At 43.0% G+C, this 24,394-nt stretch overlaps 2 protein-coding genes across 3 annotated transcripts; both read right to left on the reverse strand.

The window, feature by feature from the left end:
* Positions 1-238: 238 nt before the first annotated feature.
* LOC135512703 (AP-1 complex subunit mu-1) lies at positions 239-17,362 on the reverse strand. 2 transcript variants are annotated; one of them, XM_064934998.1, is made up of 12 exons: positions 17,173-17,361; positions 16,393-16,549; positions 16,004-16,071; positions 15,744-15,874; positions 15,369-15,516; positions 15,128-15,254; positions 14,629-14,771; positions 13,930-14,001; positions 13,642-13,800; positions 13,330-13,455; positions 5,807-5,882; positions 239-1,130 (listed from the first exon to the last, which is right to left on the reverse strand). In XM_064934998.1, the coding sequence occupies exons 1-12, from the start codon at positions 17,212-17,214 to the stop codon at positions 1,108-1,110; spliced, it is 1,272 nt and encodes a 423-aa protein (XP_064791070.1). In that variant the 5' UTR covers positions 17,215-17,361; the 3' UTR covers positions 239-1,107. The 2 variants fall into 2 exon arrangements, with proteins under 2 accessions (XP_064791070.1, XP_064791071.1); XM_064934999.1 differs by lacking the exon at positions 5,807-5,882 and having other exon boundaries at positions 17,173-17,362.
* A 664-nt stretch (positions 17,363-18,026) lies between these two features.
* On the reverse strand, positions 18,027-23,538 carry LOC135512719 (protein FAM32A-like). Its single transcript, XM_064935031.1, has 4 exons — positions 23,369-23,538; positions 18,610-18,751; positions 18,416-18,469; positions 18,027-18,290 (listed from the first exon to the last, which is right to left on the reverse strand). The coding sequence occupies exons 1-4, from the start codon at positions 23,443-23,445 to the stop codon at positions 18,222-18,224; spliced, it is 342 nt and encodes a 113-aa protein (XP_064791103.1). The 5' UTR covers positions 23,446-23,538; the 3' UTR covers positions 18,027-18,221.
* Between the last annotated feature and the right edge of the window lie 856 nt (positions 23,539-24,394).

Genomic DNA, 24,394 nt, shown 5'->3' on the forward strand with positions numbered 1-24,394 from the left:
GCCTGTACGTTTATGTGTAACTCTGTGTTGTTGTTTATATGTCGAACTGCTTTGCTTTATCTTGGCCAGGTTGTAAATGAGAACTTTGTTCAACTTATTTTTTAGTCAAAACAGTCATGTTAATTCCACTGACCAATGTGAGAATAAGAAACCCAAAAACAAATTAAAGACCAAAATGTCAAATGAAAAAATGTTTTAAAATGAATAAACAGATAACTAGAAAATAATACATCCTTAATAAGCATTCAGGGTTTTATTCTTAAGAAGGTTAATGGAGGCATAAAGGTACTGCAACTTTGGAGTGCTGACACAAACATAAAAACTAATGTGGCACATATTCTATTACAATTTGTCTATTTTAAGTGCTCACTTTGACCTGCATGAATGTACCAATGCACCCCATCTCATAACAGCCACACAGATTGACACCACACAAACAATATATATTGAAGAGCTTTTTCAGCCTCGAGTCAGGCTCCCACCAAGTAAATGGAACAGAGAAATTAAGAAAGCTGTTTGTCAATTCACATTCACTTCTTATAACACTGCACTGTTTTGTTGGTCACACAACTTAACACCTGAAATTGACCCTATGAAACAAAATCTCAAGCATGTCATTTAGATGGAAAAAGAGGAAGTACCTTTTTTCTTTAAAAGGATTGTCAGTCCCACTCACTTATTTCAGTTTTTAGTGGGCAGGATAGATAGAAGGACAGAATAGAGAGAAAATAGCAGTGGTACAGATTCAAACCCATGCTGCAGGGGTATGTGTGATCCGGAGACAGCAGCTTAGAACGCTAGACCACAGGGAAGTAAAGTATCAATAACTGTATTTATTATTTGCAACTGACCTACCTTTGAGTAACTCTAGAAATATTATACATTTCACTGCTTTTGGGATACAACTGTAACCAAATAAAAGCCTAGATTCAGAACTTTCAGAGGAGTATCATTTTTGTGTTATGGCACTTAAATTCGAACCAAACTTTAAGATGGAAATGAAAACAAAGATAACAAGACAGTTGACAACAACGGTCCATGACATAGGACTATAGGTAATTATACATCCTGGAAATATATGGGTCGGTCCTTCCTCTGCTGCAGATTCTATTGGGTTCGGAGCTGGTAATCTGGAGAGAAAAAAAAAAGTACAATTATTAAACAATTCGCGAACTCCATTTCGCTGACAGTCATACATGAATATTGACTGATCTAGAAACATCGGTTTGGCCATAAAAGCTAAGCGAATGTTTACAGAGAAGTCCTTTCCCTACCCTTCCATCTTGACCTCAAAACACACATAATTCATTAACATTTTAATATTACTCCAAGAGCCAATCTAAATAAAATGTGATTCGTCTTGTGGGAGTTGTCTCCACCCATTATAAAACTAACAGAAGAAAGACAATAAGTAGAGAAAACTCTTGTTAAAACCAGCAGAACCAGCTCGAGGATAAGTTTCCTTATTTTAGTTCCCTCAGACCAAAGACTATGTGTTTGTAAGGAGATGTTAAGTTCCTCTGGTGCTATGCTTGGCAGCATGATTCGTAAATAAACATCTTAAATGCACATACATTTACAATGGGAAGCACACAGCTGTGTGGAGTTTGGTTTCTTCGCTCAAGCCAAGTTCTGACTGCTTATCTGTTCAGGAATCTGAGTTTTGAGTAGAGGTGAGCATGACATCCGCACTCCCTCACACACATAAACAAGTACACAATCTGTTGTGTGTGTGTGTGAATGTACAGTATGTGTGTGTGTGGACTGTGCGGACTTCACTTTTGCGACGAGGGGGCCGGATTTAACAAGATCAGTACCGTCTGTTCGTGGAAACCTCTCCAAAATCACACTCTAGCCTAAAGAACACAGCCTCAATTTCTGTAATGATAACAATAATAAAAAATAAAAAAAACACAGTTTGTTATGGAAACAGTGTGGTGTGTGGAACGTTAGACATGGAGTGATGAAACTGCTTGCCCCACAAGCCCAGCGTATCTGGTTTTCATTTGCCTTAAATCATATCTGCTTTAAGAGCAATTAAGTGCAAAGCCTACGGTGGAGCAGTGTTTTTGTGGTTGCTATGGGGAACCAGAGGCACTTGGAACAATGGTGAACTGAGCCCAATAGTATTGTTACGTGACGTGGGTTTGAAACGCACTACTGACATTTGTAAATCCTTTAACGTGACGGTTAAATCCTTTAACGTGACGGTGGTTCGAGAAATGACGTGCCAAATTTGGTAGTTATGAAGTGTCTAACACAGACACCCACATGTGCATGCCACACACACACACACACACGCTTTAAATATCATAACATGTTTACTTCTAGTAAAACGCAACGGTTCGCTTTCTAAATGTGGCTCTTCATATTGTTAGTTTGACAGAATGTTTTCATGTGAATAAAACTAAAAGACTTTTGACCCCTTCAAAACAACTTTAACAGACCTAATAAAACGTCTAAATACCACTTCTCTGCAATATGACATTTCTTACAAAATATGAGACTTGAACTCTTGAATCCAGTCTACACATCAGTCTAATTGTAGCGTGCACATGCCATGGGCTAGACAATGGGTCTGGAGGCTTATTCCCCCCCCAAGCCTCCTTGAAAATGACTGTCCTCTTAACCATCAAACACATGCTGGTTTCCTATATGGCTTTTGAGTGAGGAGAACATTAAAGGGGTAGAATAAGGCAGCTTAAGTCTTCAGGACTACTTTGGCTGTGGTAATTGATAGGTTGTCTTTCCAGGCCTTCACTACACGCGCATGGGAGGTCTCTAATTTGGTCCCATGCGCCCCTCTCCCCAGAAATGCACGCGCGCACACACAGCTCTTCTTGCGGAGACGGAGCCAACGCGTGACTTTGCTGACTCAGGCTCCTGGCCGTGGCACAGTCACACACAGGGACACGCAGATGAGGTGCCATCGGCTCTCCGTGGTCCACAACAAAGTGCTTGTCGGTGCAGGGGTAAAGCCACAGGTCCTTGGGGGTGGCATTACCCTGTCACACCGCTCCTACACTTTCCACCAGTCTTCAACGACAGCCCAGTCCGTGACCTCACCGCCACCAATATGCCAATCAGGACCTACAGCCACATCAAGGACCCAAGGGCGCTCTGCAAATAGGACAAGGCTTTTCATTCAGCCTGAAGAAACTGTCAGGCTGCCAAAGGCATCAAGGCCTCTAGTTGGGTTAGGGCCAGTGCTTTATTTCTAGAGCTGTACGGTGTCGTGTATCGCTTCCCCATAAAAGAACACTGGTCCTCTTCAAAAGTGATATGAAACGTGGAATTTGAAGTAAATTTGTCTTTCATTGTTTGATAACAGTGAGATGTCACCGAGACATTGAATTATTATTATTGACCTTCCCCTTTGAAGGTGTAAACGTTAATAGATGACGTTAATAAAACCACACAGGGCTACCACGCTTAATATTAAGGATGCCCTAATTACATTTCAGCTCTTTTGATGAAATCAATCTCATGAAGATTGAATCGTCAGTTAAAGGCTCGGGACATCTTTCCGCTAACGTTGCAGCTCTTTTGATCAACAAAATTACATAGGAGGGGAAAAAAAAGACACAAAATGGTGGTGCGGTGGAAGTCTGCGGTGGGCCCTGGCAAGGAATCCGTCTGGAAACTGGTGACCAGTTTGGCCACCAGAACCCAGAGCTCATCGGGATGATGCAAGCAGTCAATTCAGGTGGCGTTGGCTATTCAGTTGGGGCGTTGGGGGTGAACGTGGAAGTCAAAACTTGGCAGAGGCCTGAGCACATGAGGTAGCGTACATGAGATATCTTGTCTTCACACCTAGTTTGTGTAATTGCACCGTTGTGATCCGTGTTGTTTAATTGCCCTGACAGCTTCCATAACATGTCAACTTAAATCTGTTTAATTACAGGGTTGATGAGTGACAATAAAGTTGGATTTTTTTTTATAAATTAAAGTTATGGGCATTAACTCAAATAAACAAAAAGGTGTAGTATTTGTTTAACCCTAAGCGGAACACACCACCCACATGAACATAACAAATACAGATGTATGGAAATGAGAATCTACACCTTCCCTTTTGGCGAGATACAACAGTGCTGTATGATGGCAGCGTTCTTACATTTTTTAGATCTGTGTCAACTAATGAACTCAGTCTAAATACAGTACATCTACTGTAAGTGTTCAGCGATCCACCCACGTTAAGGTCTAACCTCCCCAGTATGATATCTATCAGCCATACTCAAGACAAGTCATTCAACAGACCCACAGGTCCCTGTTTAATTAGATCCTATCAGAAACATTGTGAGAGGGGCGATGGAAAAAAGTATGCTTTCAGTTTCAGCAGCCCTGAATTCCCCTACTCACATGTGCATTCCTAAATCATTCCTTGGCTAAATACACTGGCAATAACCCCGAGACAAAAGGTAAGATAAACATTTAAGAGCAAGGGCGTGCTCATGGAGTCCCTGTGGGCTGCCTACATTCGTCATCCGCTAACCCCAAATGGGATAGGTCACCATCGTTTGGCAAAAGCCTCTCCACCGGCCCGCCCTCCCCTCTAGCTACACTAGCAGGTTCTCTCAGTACTCTGGGACCTCAGCGCCCCCCCCCCCCCTCCCTCCTGTTTTTCTTCCCCTTTCTCACTCGTTTTCAAAAGATAGTATCAATGTCAGCGTTGCAGCATCATTCATAACCGCTTCAGCATGTGTTGGCTTTCGCTCTCCTCGCAGACAATGGAGGTGGAACTCATCTATGTCAGAGGGGATTTAGACAAAATGGAGCCGTAGAATTCACGGGACTCATATTGTCAAATATCATGATACCGTCGGGTGAGACTGGATCACTGGAGATATTGTTTCTTGTCCGTTGAATCTACTTTTATTGTAGTGAAAATATTGACATGAATTCCATCCGGATCAGCGATTCCGATTTGAGCTAAGCTAGACTTCTACTATATCTTCAAGCCACACAGGCAGACAACAACAAAACCAGGACATGGAGTCTGGCCTTGCACGGTGCAGACACCAAAGACTGCTCGGAACAAAAGATTCAACCCCCCGATTGACAAAGTCTCAAAACAAACTGTCGGCGGAGACGAATGCCTTCCTCTGGTTGATATCGGAGGTAATGAATATGTTGGTTGGCTCTGCGGGGGCCGGTGTATAAGTAAGACAGCCATTAGTTGGGGTGTAGTACAGTACGACAGCTGGCCAGCGGCCGCCAAGAACAACGCTATTTCCTGGATGCTCCCTTCCTGCCAATTAGAGTTGGGAGGGGAGGGGCCCCTGTCTCAGACCACCTGCACAGATAACCTGATCAGGGAGAGAGGCCTGGAGGGAGACGGACTGCAGACTGTACTGTAGAGCCTTACAACATGGCACACAGCAGAGGGGAGATAATAGAACCACACAGCACTGCATGAAGCAGGGGAAAATCCAGTGAAGGAAGTTACAGACCACTTGGTAGCAGTGTCCCCTAGACTTATTCCTAGGCAGGGCAAAACGGTCCCTGAAGCAACATTCAGTGCTGCAATTACTAAAACTATTGAAACCAGTAAAAGCCCAAACATTTATGTGAGGGGCAACAGAGCAACGTGGGGGGCCCACCCAGAAGCAGACGAGCAGAGACACGTGGCAGTTCAGACATGCATAGTTCAACACATCGGATTGATGGCAGATGACAGTGCGTTTCATATGCAGATGTTTGGTGGCTGGGACAATGAGAGATCATTATTACAGTGTGGTGGGTTGAGGATCAGTCTTCATTGGGAGGTTTGGTTTTGATGGGTGTGAATGTCTAGTTTTAGCCTTACCTCCGTTCTGTGTGATGTATCGAACCCATGGCAGAGCCTGGTAGCCACTCTTTTCAATGATCTTCAGGTAGCGCACCTGAAAACAAGAGTGAGCAAACATCACAAAACCTGTCCACCGTCACACCTAGCACAAACAGTGACTAAAGGGAGGAAGCAGTCAAATTCTATAGAATACATACACTGAGTGGACAAAACATTATGAACACCGGCTCTTTCCATGACAGACTGACCAGGTGAAAGTTATAATCCCTTATTGATGTCACTTGTTAAATCCACTTCAAATCGGTGTGATTGAAGGTAAGGAGACGGGTTAAAGAAGGATGCTTACGCCTTGAGACATGGATTGTGTGTGTGTGTGCCATTCAGAGGGTGAATGGGCAAAACAAAATATCTAAGTGTCTTTGAACGGAGTATGGTAGTAGGTGCCAGTCGCACCGGCTTGTGTCAAGAACTGCAACGCTGCTGGGTTTTTCACTCTCAACAGTTTCCCGTGTGTATCAAGGATGGTCCACTACCCAAAGGACATCCAGCCAACTTGACACAACTGTGGGAAGCATTGGAGTCAACATGGGCCACCATGCCTGTGGAACACCTTGTAGAGTCCATGCCCTGACAAATTGAGGCTGCTCTGAAGGTAAAAGGGGGTGCGCAACTCAATATTAGGAAGGTGTTCCTAATGTTTTGACATGCATTTCATGTCATTCTGAGCCTGTTTGGAAAACCGGTCAAGTAAAGTACATTGAATATAACAAAATAGGGTTAACTATACATGATACTGTGTTGTTTTTACAAGGAAGATTATTTTTATATTCACTTAAAATACTAACTTTAACAATGCCAATTTCCACCCATAAGGTCATACATGTCCAGCAAACAAAGCCAATGTCTGTAAATGATGGGAACTTCTCTCACATTCAGGAGAAAAACGAGCTGGTGGTTAAGAAACTTTGAGATATTAATACAAAATTAGGGAACTGGCACTTCCCAATCCTATGTGAAATGTCATAAATTCTTCACTTGCCCTTCTTGTGAAACTACAACCTATTGAACAAGACCCACCAAGGGCACACATATTGCATAATATTACATAACTGAATTTACCAAATTGAGCCATGTCACATGAGAAAACTTTGATAGTAAGCAGAACGCTTGACAGGGAGTTAACTACTATTGTCATTAAAATCTCATTATTTACACTGAGGCCTATAAAACAAACAGCATAAAATTAACATGCTTATCTCTGTGGTGAGCTTATCAGTGGATTGAGCTGCATATTACCCCATCGTAAAACAGTTCGCTATTGTTTCATGGCTGGGCTTTCGTTGAAACGAGGAGAACCTTGAGGCATTCAGAGATCCTAACAGAACAAGAGAGTGGGGGATTAAGCCTTAAATCTTCTCCAGGATAAAACACTTGCCATAACCGCCCAGAGAATTACACTGACAGACAGACTTGACAATGTGTAAATGGCCACAGCACACCGCACCGCAGCCCAGCTCTCTTCACATAAATACTGAGCTTTTTATCAACACCATATGGGAAAGATGATAGTTTTTGCTTTAGGGAGTGAAACACTTTACAACAAGGGTACCATGAATCATAACTGGGCCGTAATGAAGAAACCCATGCTACAACAGGACACCGGCCCTAACAGGCACCTCAACAAAAACCTCTGGGTGTGGGCCGTCTGTCTGGGGGTCCTGATGAAGATGCAACAGGCATGCAGTCGGCCACCCAAAACAGATCCTTTATCTTCCTCTCAGAAAAGGTGTGAACACTGCCGGTACCAGGACACAACCGGCCTCCAAGACACACAGGGTGGTTCTTCTCATAACAGGAAACAAACAGCTTCACAGAGAGGGTTGTTGTGTTCCTCGACAAAAAAAAAAAAAAAAAAGGCTACAATCCCCCATGCTGGTGCAAAGGCAACCGAGTTGGATACAAACACATCATTTACTCCACAGAGGTAAAATCGGTCTGCTGACCTGATCCATATCAGACTAGCGCTGTATTTGGACTGTGCGCTGTACAAATCGCCTCCCATTTAGGCGCACGACGCCTATTTTTCAAGTGTGATTTAAAATCTAAAAAAGGGTGTACGAGGCGGATCCTACACGGCCAATACACAATGCAGAATGAATATGTCTATATGCATATAGGAGGAGGACTGTCTGAACGGTCTCAGAGCTGTGTGTGTGTGTGTGTGACAGTCTAGACATTGTGAGAACAGGAGAATCTCAGTGCTGGCAGGTCAAGGCTAACACTAGTTAGGTCTAGTGGCTGTCATTGGCAGAACAGGGGTGCTCGCAGGTCAATGCAAGCCAACAAGGACCATCAGAACGGCCTGGTGGTTATGTTGACATTCCCTAGCAACCCTCAACTATGCGATCTTCTCATATATAATCACTAAAGATGATAAATTATGTTTTTTGTCCAACACATCCATTACATCTGGCCTACATTTATACATCCATACTTTTATCAGCCAGAATCATGCTGAACCTCCTAAGTCTCCTATCCTTGCCTAAAAGTGATATGCTAACTGAGCCAATTCAATATTTCATCGTTTCTATGGTTTTGCCAACAAGACCAAGTCATAGTGAGAAATAGCCTTGATCAAAAGAGATGCAGGAATAGTAGCCACGGGGTGAAACAAGGACAGAGGATTTTTCTTGTCCCGAAGTCTCCAACATTAGTTGACCTGTCTACAACTCTACACTGCCGGTGGTGAAATTGGTAGCTTCTTATTCCTACACTACCAGTTAGTCACAGACCGTAACAAGGTTGGCCGACGTGATGCTGTAATGAACGCCGCTAAATCGAGGTGTAGCCTACTGCTCTGTGTCCAAGTAGTCTGGTGCCTTACAAATTTAGATGTTTGTTGTTCTAAACTACTGTAAGGCCAAAGCAGGCACAAACATTCGCACACATTCGTTCCAAAGTTTGGGGCACAGCCGGACCAAGCTAAGAATGCCATATTTTAAGGACACACTCTTGAAATAGAGCAGATTTATCTTGGGGATGAATGTGTCCTCAGTGTTGAGGATTTCTCTGAGACGTTAGAGAATGTGAATACCAGACATTAGTTGTGTAGAACAAGCGGTTTCTCCAGGCAGTCTGGTAGACAATTTACCTTTTCAACGGCCATTTGATTTGATCAGCATGAGGTCAGAGCTTCAATGAACGTTCAAGCGGAACTAGGCAATGAATCCGTCAACCATGGTCCAACAAACAACTTGTTTGTGAAGTTCTCTTTTGAAATAACTAGGCCCACGGGACAGTTCCACTAACTACTGATAGACGTCTGATCATTTCTGTTTATAAAAGGAAGAACAGTTTATTTACATTAAAGGAAGATCAAATCGCATGTGAAATTGATACCACACCGGAACTTCTGTGATGATGCCTGTGCCAAATACAGTTATCATCTTCATGCACAGTACCAGTTAAAAAAAAAAAAAAAATTCAGTACATGATACAGACTATGATATATTTACTGTAAATAATGTAGTACATCAGTATTTTGCAGTTGGCCAGGCGTTCTGTTCTGGTGGTTGACTAGGCCTATATGGAGTACATCCCTCTGAGGGGCTGGCGGGCCACGCCACTGTGTCTGAGGGGAGGGGGAACCTGGCTGTAATTATCCCCTGGAGGGGGACAGATGAGCCCTGATGTGGCTTCCCCCCCTACCATCAGCAGGCTATAAAGAAACCAAGCAGCCTATGCCTCTGGAGCAGCCCAAACCGCTCTGGTGGTAAACTTCCCTTTTCTACCTCAGATGGGATATGGCTGGGGGGCTTAATGCACATCTGCCTGTAGGCCTGGCTGGTTGGCGGTGGGGTAAAACCCCACTTTGATATACCACGCTGTCTAATCAAGGAGTTGATGATGTGGTCCCCCCCCCCCCCACCCCCCGGTGCTGTGTGTCGTGTGCGAGAGACCGGGTAGCGTGGAGAGCGTGAGTGTGCAAACACATGGTCACACATGCAGCCAGGCATATGCAGAGGCACGCACCCACAGACACACACACACACTGAGCAGTAAGTGGCGCACTCCCTGTAATAAGCCCAGGCTGCATTAATGTTCCCTCAATGCTAGCAGAGATCCTCGGTGGCGTGCGGTGTGCTCCGTTGGAGTGGCCACAGGGGCTCTGCACAGTTCAAGAGGCCCTGGAACACCAGCGTAGCGACCTTGGGGTCAGCCAGGGCCACAAAATAGCTCCCCATCAAAACCCCTAAATAGTAGCTTCTAGTAGCTAAAAGTAGCATCTCTGATGAAGGCTCCATTGATCTCTGGTTGAGTGAGTTATTTTGAGGGGCTTCGGTTTACAAGCAACACTTTCCTCAAGGTGCCCCCACTAGGGTTAAATAAGTTTGGCTGTTACGAGTGCATCTTGTAGTGATGATGAAACCTTTCGGAGAACATTCTCTGGTAGAACACTACAACAGGAAGACACTGAATGTCTCTCAGTCGGGCCATTGGATTACGAAATCCCTCATTTTCCATTATTGCCAAAATGTCCTCATTTCCAGAGAATTTCAAGAAAAGTGTAATTTTAATCCTCTGCCTTTCAATTCTGTGTGGGACGCCACTGCAGAATATTGACATGGGAGGAACACCAAAAACGGAGAAAAGCTCTAATTTAGCAGAGAATGTTTGGCTCTAACATTTGGGTAAAGAAATATAAATCGGGCAGAATGTCTAATTTATTAAAACAGTTTGATAGGGAATTTGCAGAGAGGGTAAATTGAGATAGAGACCAAGTAACATATCCTGTGGCTCTACTGGCAAGACAAGAGGCCTTGTGAACACATGTCATACGCTCGTACAAAAAGAAAGGAAACCAGCCCAACGCACACATAAACCTGCTATGGATCGTAACCACCAGACACCAATGCGGCTTTCCAGCAATGTGACCTGATGTCACCGCTGTGAGCTAGCATGGCACATTCACAATACGACACAAAGGAGGTGTAGATAACAGGCTTGAGTTTCTCCTGCTTTACTGACTCTTAACTCAACTTTAATAACCAGTTCCCTGCATCCCCAGAGTTCCTTAATTTGTGTTTAGCCAAATGCGTGGCAGGTTAGAGAAGTCCCTAGGCAAACTTGAAAGTCTAAGCTAGATTGTTACTAATGCTGAACATTTTCTGCAGGTACAGCACAAAAACACAGCGCTGCAGCACAATGGGATTTTCCAGAAGATCCTTCATATTCATCCTGAGAATGCTGGGAAATAATGCAAAAATCTGAATTTTTTTGTTTACTCGTTTTGCCGAAGGAGTAGCTATTCTTTCTGGAGTCCACAAAGTGCCATTTTAAAGCATTTAAAACCAAGATATGGTGAAAATGCCAGGGTTCTGCCCAAATAAGAGAGACGTTGCGACAGCTTGTCAGCGCCACTATGTAAAGATTTCAGAGCAAATGAAACTGATATTTAGTAATGATTGAGTAACTATCTTTGATCGCCAATGACATTGCTGTGAATTGCAAAACAGGCCATTATCATGTTCCTCAATTTAGTGCATTTCAGCAGTGGGTCATCTCAACAAAGACTGCACTTAGGACGCACCGAGGGCATAGAGTTGTCGAATCATACAAACAAAAGTCAAATGAACAAAGTTACTAAGCTTGCTAGATAACATCCAACGAATGACAGAATATTTCCTACATTTGGCAAAATGGGAGTCCATGATTATACAGATAGCAGATCAGCTCATGAATAACGGGGAGATGAAGAGAGGAAATGTTTTAAAAACATACCTTAACAGGGACAAACTCTGTTAAAAAATAAATAATTATAACATTCATATATACTCACACCGTTTGTTGATCACGCATTCTCTACTGTTATAGATGTATTTTGACATGCATAGGCAAAAAAACGTGCTTCGATAATGTCACCACAGAATAACGTTAGGGTTTTACGCGCGAGACAGAAGTAAGGATTTGGGGTTTCAGTGCAATTGAAGAAAAGCTTAGGCTCTATAACAGGAGAAGATTTCCCCTCGGGCCTCTGAATTTTTAAAAGACTGACAGATGTAGTGTATTGTGCATAGGGGCCTATCAAACGTGTGTGACTGTCGGAAGGCACAACAAAAGCTCAAAGAGGCACACATGTTTTCCTAGGCTGTACTGTAGGGGTTTCCTGTAGGGTTTACTAACTGCATTCGGGTCGCGTGTGCAGTCCGGCAGTGTCAGTTATGCGTGCTCTTTGAATTTATGGTGTGAAGTAAATATCCTAGACTCAAGGCTTCCATGCAACAACCTGTTTGGATGATGTGCTATTTTATTTTTTGCTAATCTGCTGCTCTACATGTCATGTATTTTGTGGAATTGCATAAATGCCACTTTAAGGAAAAGTAATTTCCCGGATCTTGTCATATTTTTTTGGGGGGGGGGGTGAAGTGTTCCCGGGACAGTCCCAGGATCCCGTTAATCCCTACAATGGTGTAATGTGTTGACTTCGTAGCTTTTGTATTCCTGTATGGAGACGCAAGCGGTTTGTTTTAGTGCTGATGTGAGGTTGTGCGTCTCCATAATAAGTTGGCCATGCTCGTTTTTCACCAGGAAACAAAGACCCGAGGCGAGCAAACCCCGCACCGAGCCAACGAAAAGGCTTTCCTTTGATTCTCTGGGCTCTGATGTCATTTCCCTGGTGTCAGATCTGGAAGCAGAGGGCTGAGAGAGAGAGCTTGACACTGATCCAGAACACTGCCCGACTTAAATAAGGACCTGAACACTCGTACTCTGCCCCTAATTGTACTCTGCCCCTAATCTTAACCAGCCCATCTACTACCTATTGAGCATTCGGTCTGAGTATTATTGGTAGAAACATTTCAATAAAACAGAGCAAAACAAAGTTAGTCTTAAAAGCAGTGAGTTTTTGGTGCTCCCGAGTGGTGCAGCGGTCTAAGGCACTGCATCTCAGTGCTAGAGGCATCACTACAGACCCTGCTCCGATCCCGGGCTGTATCACAACCGGCCGTGAACGGGAGTCGCATAGGGCGGCGCACAATTGGCCCAGCGTAGTGCGGGTTAGCCCTCTTTGTAAATAAGAATGTGTTCCTTACTGACTTGCCGAGTTAAATTAAATACAAAGTGTTTGGAGCAGTTTTTTTTTGGGCAGTTGCCTGATGCTGGCTATACAGTACCTGTGCAGAACTATTTGATTGTGTGTACATCCTTCTGAGTGTAGCTTGTCAACGACACCTTAACTCTGTAGTGTAGATATGTTACAGAGAGACCCGCCAGACCAACGCTACAGTGATGTTGTCCCTGTGTTGACTGACAGTCTGTTGTACGGTCTGTATTAAAAACGACAGCAGTTCCACCTACAACAGAACCATGCACACACGACACCAGTCTTTGAAGCAGCAAACCAAGCACACCTCAGGTTCTCAGCAGGAGCAGCCAGACCTCATCTGTGTTACAACAGTGCCATCCTGTGTTAGAATGATTCCCAGTCACAGCAACAAGAGACCCCTGGAGGATAGAAGAGGTACTGCAGTGAGGATGCTCACCTGGATGCCAGAGGTAGTGAAGTAGGGGATCTCAAACTTCACACTGATGGGGGGCTTCCCCTCCTTGTCCTCTGCTTCCACACTTGGCAGACCGAAGTGGGCTCTCATCAGATATTCTTTACCCCCCTGGGACAAGACAAAACAGAGCAAGAGTTAGGATAATGTGGACTTTGTTTTACATAAATGTATCCAGGTCAGTTAAGTGACACATGAGGTCTTTGTTGTTATGATGATGTTCAGACACTCAAAAGAGCCGCACATTGAGAACTATGGTCTACGCTAGCATGCAGTCCAGTGTGTTGTTGTGCTCACCGGGAATGACTTGATGGACCAGACAACCTCACTGTTCTCTGGGATCCACTTGACACTGCCCACCGTGGTCTTGAACTTGGGCGAGTCTGCGTCTGTGGGAACTGGAATGTGGATCTCCACGTTGTTGGCAGTGGAGCGCCTCTTGAACTGACTCTTGGCCTTAGACACAAAAAGAGAGGCTAATACATGGAGTTTCTGAAGATCATGCTATTTGCATTTATGATTTGATTGATTTGATACTAGAGCATACTGTTAGCTGCTGGGTAACATTGCAGGGCTGGTGTTTACCTTGATCATGTACTCGATCCTGCTGTGGGAGTGTTTCTCTATCACCGACTCTATCCAGATCAGGGGCTTCACCTGGGGACAACACATTTCATAGGCTTAAAAAACAACAACTCATCAATACAACGAAAGGGTCATTTCGGCATTGACACGCCTTTCTTGCACATGCAAAATGGCATGCCATTATCTTATATGCATAAATAAAATAGCAATTCCTTAAAGCTGAAATCTGCATAAGGTGAAAGAGGGTCACTGTCTGCCCCAGCGCATTTGTTATCGGTTTTGTTTAGTTGATGAAACGGAGAGTAAAAAAATTGCAATAAATACTCTGCTATTCTATTGCTCGTGCAATGATGTGCAATTCCCAAGGGACAAAAAAAAACAGCGTTAGTTGTTTGAAGTAACTTCTTAATTGCTTTAATATTGCAAAACGGACGTGGCAGTTTCACCAAGTACCGATTCCAGCTTTAACTTGTACACTTCTAATTGCATGCCCGTCCCATAAAGGGGGCGGTTCCCTGGACAGAGATTAAACCTAGTCTTGGACTAAGAAGCCCTTTTCGATGGAGAAGCTTCATGAACACTGTTTCTTTTCTTTGTCGAAGACTTCATATCTTTGTAAAAACAAAGACCCATTATGACAAGCCCATCTAATGAAACTGGCCTCTCTCTCTCTCTCTCTCTCTCTCATACAGTACCCACGTGTGTGTTGAGGCGGTAGGACATGAGCTCAAACTCTCCATCGGGGGGAATGAAGGAGATGGTACGGTCATTCTCAAAGCGAGACAGACGCACACACTGGTGGAACTTGGTGTCCTCCAGCTCCACTGATTTACTCTTCCCTCCTGTTGGTGAGCACAGCGACAGAGAGAGTCAGGGCATGAGAGGATTGTACCTGGTACAAGTACAGTTTTCTGCAAAAAAAATACAAGCTCTGTTAAGAATTTTAATAGATTAGGAGGTAAGAGCTGAATCCTAACTTGAAATATGTGCGCACAGCACAGCACAGCACACAACTCCAACTTCCTTGCAAATCATACAATGATGCCGATGGGAAATTCTAAGCAAAAGGCTAAGTCGCGCGTTAGTTTCTAAAATTTGGGATGAGAATACAGACAGAAACAGCTTGGAAATCTGACATGCAATTGAATTTTAACTGAACTATAACCAATCCAGGGACACAGAGTGCAGAGGAACTCACGGCCAGTGTTCTCAAACAGAACTTTATCATTGAGGCCCAGACGCAGCTCAGGCATCCCTGACAAGAACACACGCATCTTGATGGAGCCCACAATCTCACTGCGCAGCACGTTACCGTTCGCACTGACCTGCAGAGAGGAGAGAAATGTTGTCATAGAGAAATAATAAACATTGCAAGCCAAGAATGTATTAGAGGAAGGCGAGTGTTAAGACTTAGAACACGACGTGACAAGGCGCCGCACCAGAAGATTAACAGACTCGATGACATCCAGGAAGACTTCATTCTTCCTGTACTTGATGCCCTCTGACCTCCAGGACACAGCGTTGGTGACGGTGGCAGGAGGGCGCGGGCCCCCTGTGTCCAGCTTGTGCCCCTCTTGGGTGATGTACCTACAAACAAACAGAGACAGACCTGGTGAGAGGACAGGACAACAATGACAGAAACTGTCTGTCTGCAGCCATACTGGAAGATAAGCTGTACACAGTATTGTAGGTCACTACTACATTATTAAATCATGTTTAACTTGGAGGAATTTTAAACTGTTTAATGGAAGCTAAACATAGGTTTGTACAGAGAGAGTTTTGTAGACAGAATAAGGGCTAGGTAGGATACTCACTCTTGAAGGATCTTGCTGTCAGTAGTCTGAGGATAGCCAAAGTCCATCAGCTCATCCATCAACTCATAGATGATGACAAAGTTATCTCTGATACTCTCCTCTTCCAACTCTTTAAAATACTCGGAGAAAACCTGCAGAGACAATAGGCTGAGTCTAGATACAACACATTTTTTTTTACCAGTTAACCACCAGTAATACTTCTGGGTTATTGGAAAATAAGACTACTGCACACCATTATAGAAAGACGAATTGTAACTCACCTGGATAATTTTGTAGAGGAAAGAGAAGACCAAGGAGACACAGGCATTTTTCTTAGACGTTGCTACAACTGATGGAACATTTGTTAAGGTGAAAAGCTGATGTGGGGCTTTCAACATAAGTCGACTTGTATCTACCTTAAAAAAGGTGGCCAGTTTGAGAACAACTACAAGTGGAATTTGCAAGAAGTGAACCATTGAACTCTCAGCAAGAGAAGTAGTACTTTGACCTGAGCAGTCAAACCAACCATCACTCTCCCTTTTACCCAGAGCAAAATATGGAATCGATTCCCATTTCTATTGGGAACCATATATTGGAAAGGAAAAGGAATACTGAGGCAGTAGTCATTCTAATCCCGTGTGAGAGGTTGAGTAAGTGGCAGTAAGGATACGGTACAGATTGTTGTGTTTGATCCACATGAAGCGGACCCCTCCGTGGGCCAGGATAGGGGATAAATTGCCCTCCTCCTCTCTGTCCATGAGGATGGGCATAAAGTGCTCAATCTCTGACATGTCCACATCTCCTCTGTAGTTACGACAAACCAGAACCTGGAGCGGTGAAACAAAGTCAACAGGAACTTACTTCTCTAGCTGTCTCTCCATCCTACATGGTATGTGCCTCCTGGTGACATTCTGAACAGGCATCCTGTTTTCATATCATCAAGTGTCTTTGATATAGAACACAAACATCTACATGGGTCTAACGGGACTTTGCATTTGAGGCTTCACATAAAGGGTGTTCTCATTCTCAAACAGGCCTTAGGATGGGGGCAAATGTTGGTGATCATGATGACGTCCATGGATGGTCAGGCTTGTGATACTGTTCATAAGGCCACCACAACCATTATCATAATCATGCAGAATTTGGCCACAATACATTACGTGATTCATTGAACCCAATCTGATCCTAATACCAGTCAAGCTGGGTGGGGTAGATGCTAGCTAAGTAACTAGCTAGAATGCATATTATTAATGTCCCGTATCAACATCAAAAGCTAGCCATCTCAAATTCACTATTGTATATGTCTTAGAATGTAAAGTAGCTAGCTACATATTGTAACTTGGCCATCAAATTATGTGATGCATTAGTAAACATTTTAATGTGAACCATGTTAGATTAAGCTAGCTAACGTTAGCTCTTTAGCTGGCTGAGCTCATCACTTTCCTCTTACCTTGCCTTTAAGATCTAACACATACACCGCACTTGCTGACATTTTGCTAGTCCTAACTTACGAGTTGGTACCTGTGAAAAATATTTAGAATATCTAAAACATGCGGCGGTATAGTAGCATCCACCTAGGAGTGCTCGGTGTTACCGGCTAACATCAGAGAGGAAGAAGCGAAACGAGAGGGTTTACTCCGCCCAAATTTTGTCCACGAAAACAAGACCGCGAAAGTGAGGAACTTTTGAATATGAGTGTCGAATTTGGTCATCAAAATAATATAATTGCGAATTTGCTACGTGAGGCTTATTTGATCAAATATACGTTTCGAGATCGATTGTTACCAATAAACTAACGCACGTGGTCTTTCAACAACAACAAAACGACTTTATATCAGAGTTCTGCCTGTTGTTGGCATGCGTATCTGACCTTATTCGCTAGAATGGTCCAACCTTTTCGCCTCCTCCCGCCTGCCTTCAACCTTTGAAGACATGTAATGTATTTCCATTGTTGGAGCGATTACTCGACTATCTTGCCAATATAATAGAAAACCTTTGCTAATATTTACAATAATTATTGTCTATTCCCAACACAAATATTGCCTTCATACATAATTTGCTACATTGTTACAAGTTACAAGTTATGCTAATTGTAATTAATATATTGAGTGACTACACTGTACGCGTGTGGTGTTTTAAGAGACCACAGCTCAGCCCTCTACTTTACAATAGAAGGCTCTGCAATTGGGCCTGGAAAATGCCACCTGTCGTTTCCCGTTTCAATCTTGACAGCAATGAACTACACACAACCAATACCAATGTAAAAAATGTAAGGTGAATAAATTAGTGAAATTCCAGACAAGGAAAAGTAAGTCAGTTTAATTAAATACACATCACAGCATGTCTAATCTAGTATAATTCTATGTATGGAACCAAAATATAGTCACACCAATTACCACATTATAAAATGACTAATGTAAAACAAATGACACAGAATGGGCAAAAAAAAAATGTTTTTCTAAAGCATATTCTAAAATGAAAATGGTCCAGGATTCTTCTTCATTTGGTCCAGCTGACTTTAGGAATATCATAATGTTCTGTCAGGGTGTCGAGGTGATGGTTGAAATCCTGCAATACAACACAAATACCTTTGTTTATTGTAAATTCAAGGGGTTTGTAGAACTCAAATCTCCAAGTGTATTTTCTGAATTACAGTAAATTCATGCAGATGTTTTCAAATAATATGGTCTTACCTCAACTCTCCGCTTGTGAGTTTTTTCTGCTTTGTTCAAAATTCTCTCCATTTGCTGAAAGAAACATAAAAAAATTGGGTGTGAATATTGGTATTTGAAACAGGAAGTAGGTACTTTTATCCCATGACTAACATTGTCTCTATTTCAGTGCTAGAACATCAGTAGGACAATACATTTAGGACAATGATTATTACCCTCTTCTCTTGCATCTTGACAAAAGCCATTTGAGCTGGTGTTCTTTTGTCAATGTATCCACTCTTGGTTTCCTCCTCTTCATTTTTATTTGTATTAATTTGCTGCTCCAAACGATGCTTCTTCTCCTTGTTCTTCTTCTTTCTAAAAGAGTAAAATAATGCCATCACATGAAGGTTTGTTAGTGAGGAGTTAGCTAGCCTGCTACATAGTTAGCCTACACCAGCTCGAGCTTTGAGGGAAATACTAGATTAGGCTTATATGTTTGTTTACTTTTATTTAACTAGGCAAGTCAGTTGAGAAAAAAAATCTTATTTACAATGACGGCCTACCAAAAGGCCTCCTGCGTGGACTGGGGTTGGGATTAAAAATATATAAATATAGGACACATCACGACAAGAGAGAAAACACAACACTACATAAAAGAGATACCTAAAACAACAACATAGCAAGGCAGCAACACATGACAACACAGCATGGTAGCAACACAACATGGTACAAACATCATTGGGCAAACTGAAAAGAGGAGCGACCCAGGGATGTCTGCTTTGGGGACATTTAACAGAATGTGACTGGCAGAACGGGTGTTGTATGTGGAGGATGAGGGCAGCAGAAGGTACCTCCGATTGGGGGGAGTGAGGCCTAAGAGGGTTTAATAAATAAGCATCAACCAGTGGGTCTTGCGACAGGTATACAGAGATTACCAGTTTACAGAGGAGTATAGAGTCCAGTGATGTGTCCTATAAGGAGCATTGGTGGCAAATCAGTTGGCCGAAAGGTTAAGAACATCTAGCCGCTCGAAAGCACCCTTACCTGCCGACCTATGAATTATGTCTCCGTAATCTAGCTGGGGTGAAAGAGGAGCGATTACGATAGAGGAAACCAAGTCTAGATCTAATTTTAGCCTGCAGCTTTGATGCAGTGGGGAAAGAAAGTATTTAGTCAGCCACCAATTGTGCAAGTTCTCCCACTTAAAAAGATGAGAGAGGCCAACTATGACAGACAAAATTAGAAGGAAAAAAATCCAGAAAATCACATTGTAGCATTTTTAATGAATTTATTTTGCAAATTATGGTGGAAAATAAGTATTCGGTCACCTACAAACAAGCAAGATTTCTGGCTCTCACAGACCTGTAACTTCTTCTTTAAGAGGCTCCTCTGTCCTCCACTCGTTACCTGTATTAATGGCACCTGTTTGAACTTGTTATCAGTATAAAAGACACCTGTCCACAACCTCAAACAGTCACACTCCAAACTCTACTATGGCCAAGACCAAAGAGCTGTCAAAGGACACCAGAAACAAAATTGTAGACCTGCACCAGACTGGGAAGACTGAATCTGCAATAGGTAAGCAGCTTGGTTTGAAGAAATCAACTGTGGGAGCAATTATTAGGAAATGGAAGACATACAAGACCACTGATAATCTCCCTCGATCTGGGGCTCCACGCAAGATCTCACCCCGTGGGGTCAAAATGATCACAAGAACGGTGAGCAAAAATCCCAGAACCACACGGGGGGACCTAGTGAATGACCTGCAGAGAGCTGGGACCAAAGTAACAAAGCCTACCATCAGTAACACACTACGCCGCCAGGGACTCAAATCCTGCAGTGCCAGACGTGTCCCCCTGCTTAAGCCAGTACATGTCCAGGCCCATCTGAAGTTTGCTAGAGAGCATTTGGATGATCCAGAAGAAGATTGGGAGAATGTCATATGGTCAGATGAAACGAAAATATAACATTTTGGTAAAAACCCAACTCGTCGTGTTTGGAGGACAAAGAATGCTGAGTTGCATCCAAAGAACACCATACCTACTGTGAAGCATGGGGGTGGAAACATCATGCTTTGGGGCTGTCTTTCTGCAAAGGGACCAGGACGACTGATCCGTGTAAAGGAAAGAATGAATGGGGCCATGTATCGTGAGATTTTGAGTGAAAACCTCCTTCCATCAGCAAGGGCATTGAAGATGAAACGTGGCTGGGTCTTTCAGCATGACAATGATCCCAAACACACCGCCCGGGCAACGAAGGAGTGGCTTCGTAAGAAGCATTTCAAGGTCCTGGAGTGGTCTAGCCAGTCTCCAGATCTCAACCCCATAGAAAATCTTTGGATGGAGTTGAAAGTCCGTGTTGCCCAGCAACAGTCCCAAAACATCACTGCTCTAGAGAAGATCTGCATGGAGGAATGGGCCAAAATACCAGCAAGTGTGTGAAAACCTTGTGAAGACTTACAGAAACCATTTGACCTCTGTCATTGCCAACAAAGGGTATATAACAAAGTATTGAGATAAACTTTTGTTATTGACCAAATACTTATTTTCCACCATAATTTGCAAATAAATTCATTAAATATCCTACAATGTGATTTTCTGATTTGTTTTTCTCATTTTGTCTGTCATAGTTGAAGTGTACCTATGATGAAAATTACAGGCATCTCTCATCTTTTTAAGTGGGAGAACTTGCACAATTGGTGGCTAACTAAATACTTTTTTGCCCCACTGTATGTGTTGGGAGAAGGACAGTGTACAATCTAGCCATACTCCCAAGTACTTGTATGAGGTGACTACCTCAAGCTCTACACCCTCGGAGGTAGTAATCACACCTGTGAGGGGAGGGGCATTCTTCTTACCAAACCACATTACCTTTGTTTAAGAGGTGTTCAGAACAAGGTTAAGGGTAGAGAAAGCTTGTTGGACACTTAGAAAGCTTTGTTGTAGAACATTTAACACAACATCCAGGGAGGGGCCAGCTAAGTATAAGACTATCATCTGCATATAAATGGTCGAGAGAGCTTCCTACTGCCAGAGCTATGATGTTGATGTAAATTGAGAAGAGCGTGGGGCCTAGGATTGAGCCTTGGGGTACTCCCTTGGTGACAGGCAGTGGCTGAGACAGCACATTTGACTTGGAAAAACACTGCACTCTTTGAGAGAGGTAGTTAGCAAACCAGCCCAAAGACCCCTCAGAGACACCAATACTCCTTAGCCGGCCCACAAGAATGGAATGGTCTGCCGTATCAAAAGCTTTGGCCAAGTCAATAGAAATAGCAGCACAACATTGCTTAAAATCAAGGGCAATGGTGACATAATTTAGAACCTTTAAGGTTGCAGTGACACATACATAACCTGAGTGGAAACCAGATTGCATACCAGAGAGAATACTAGACATCAAGAAAGCCAGTCAGTTGATTATTGACAAGTTCTTCCAACACTTTTGATAAACACGGCAAAATAGAAACAGGCCTATAACAGTTAGGATCAGCTTGATCTCCCCCTTTAAATAAAGGACAAACCATGGCTGCCTTCCAAGCAATGGGAACCTCCCCAGAAAGGAGAGACAGATTAAAAAAGGTTGGAGATAGGCTTGGCGATGATAGGGGCAGCAACCTTAAAGAAAGGGTCTAAACCATCTGACCCATGACAAATCAGGACAGGCCGTTTCATTGAGCAGCCATTACAAACACAGGCTGTAAAATAGTAATCACTAAGGTCATTACAGAAAACACCAGACAGATACCTACCAGGATAATTTGTGAGGATAACATCAAGGACATTAGCCTTTTTGTTTGGAGTCATACCTTGTGGGATTGATAATAATCTGGCAAAGATTTAGGGAGCCCATTGCTTTAGGACTTGGTCAGGTGGTTTAATTATGTCCCAGTTTAGGTCACCTAGCCGGACAAATTCAGACTTAGTGTAAGGGGCCAGGAGTGAGCTTGAGGCAGGTAGGGTAAAGAACGGTGCTGATGGACTGATGGCCGGTGCACTTAAAAGCTACATACATTTGAGAAGGCTAACACTATAACTATTTACAGTGAACAAAATATGATTTAGCTGTTGTTAAAAGCTACATACATTCGAGAAGGCTAACACTATGTAACTATTTATAGTGAACAAAATATGATTTAGCTGTTGTTACCATGTTTGATAGTTTAAAAATAAATAAAATGTATCCGTTATTTTACCAGGTAAATTGACTGAGAACACGTTCTCATTTGCAGCAACGACCTGGGGAATAGTTACAGGGGAGAGGAGTGGGATGAATGAGGCAATTGTAAACCGGGGATTATTAGGCGACCGTGATGGTTTGAGGGCCAGATTGGGAATTTAGCCAGGACACCGGGATTAACACCCCTACTCTTACGATAAGTGCCATGGGATCTTTAATGATCTCAGAGAGTCAGGACACCCGTTTAACGTCCCATCTCAAAGACGGCACCCTACACAGGGCAGTGTCCCCAATCACTGCCCTGGGGCATTAGGATATTTTTTTAGACCAGAGGAAAGAGTGCCTCCTACTGGCCCTCCAATACCACTTCCAGCAGCATCTGGTCTCCCATCCAGGAACTGACCAGGACCAAAAGTTAGCAAGATGGTTAGCTTAGCTGGCAAAAAAATAAAAATAAACTTTTGCAAATTGTAAAGTCTACAAAACGCAGTCGACTCTGCGACATATTCTAGTTTTGGAAACAGAAAACTGCATGGAGATGTTTAATCGATGAGAAAATGTACTGTAATGTCGGACAAAATGAATCTCACTCCTACTTCCGGCCACTGAGCTTCCTCTCATCACCATATTTGGCAGTGAGTGGAAACGCCAACCGGATGCTTCACATTTTTAAATCTGGTGAAATATCTGGCTCATTGTTCTATCTGGTTTATAAAGATAGAGAGCTAGCTACTTTACTCCATTTTAAACAGAGTACGGTGTGGACAATTTTAAGAACACATTGACTTATAAGTAATAATAACATGAAATACATACTTTTTACCGGCGGAAACAACGCCTATTCCTTTCAGTTTCAGGGAACCTTTCTGGACGGTTGCGTATTGGTCCGACATATTTGTTGTTGATGTAGATTTCGTTCTTCCTCTCTCGCTGTGACGCAGATGAGTTTCATGAATGGTACTCTGTTGCCACCTTTAACAGAGTACTGTGCGTTCATTCCAGCAGGTGGCGATTATTAACGTCAAACACATGCGCAGTGGCCTGTTGTGTTAGCCAATTCCCAACGCTCCACGAAAGGATGGCAGGGTACGGTTTATTCTGCTCTACAATGACAATGAAATGCCTTGTGACCAATACACCCGTGTGGTTTTGTATGAGTAAACCTGTAAAATTCCGACATGTGGATACGCAAAGAAAGTTGGTAAGTAACGTTAAATTGCTTATATAAAATGTATAATTTAATCTAGCTAACGTTAGCTCCATTAGAAAATATAACTGAGTAATGAACAATACACAGGTACAGATAAATAGCAGGCACGGCGAGCAAAAGTTATTTATATGATTACAGTATGAGTAGTTAACATAGATGGTTTAGCTGACAACGTCACGAAAACGATGTGCACGCTTCAATGGGGCAGAATCCTGTGTGTGTTGTTGTGATTCTGGATGCCAGATAGTTCAAAAGGGTCCAGCTGCAACGTCATCTCCCAGGGTCTCTATGCTCCCACCTACTGATATGTCATCTCTCATGAAAAGTGGGGGTGTCGAAAGGAACCATGTAAGGAGAAGTGGGGGTTTCTTGGAAAATGTATTCGATAATACCATGCCTTGTTTTCATTAATTTCATGGCAATGCTAATATGGAAAAAATGTGCTAGCTAGTATAACAACAAGTGTGCTTGTGCTACAACAAGTGTAACAACGTATTTGAGACAGCAAGTGCTCATTGTGCAAATGTAATTCTTTTTTTAAACAAACCTTGGAGACGAAACATAGTTTACATGTTGTCAAAGTCTACTTGAACACTGGGTCCCCACATTTCCTGTGATAAATAGCCAGATTT

Source organism: Oncorhynchus masou, chromosome 24, assembly GCF_036934945.1.
Source record: "Oncorhynchus masou masou isolate Uvic2021 chromosome 24, UVic_Omas_1.1, whole genome shotgun sequence".
Taxonomy (NCBI): domain Eukaryota; kingdom Metazoa; phylum Chordata; class Actinopteri; order Salmoniformes; family Salmonidae; genus Oncorhynchus; species Oncorhynchus masou.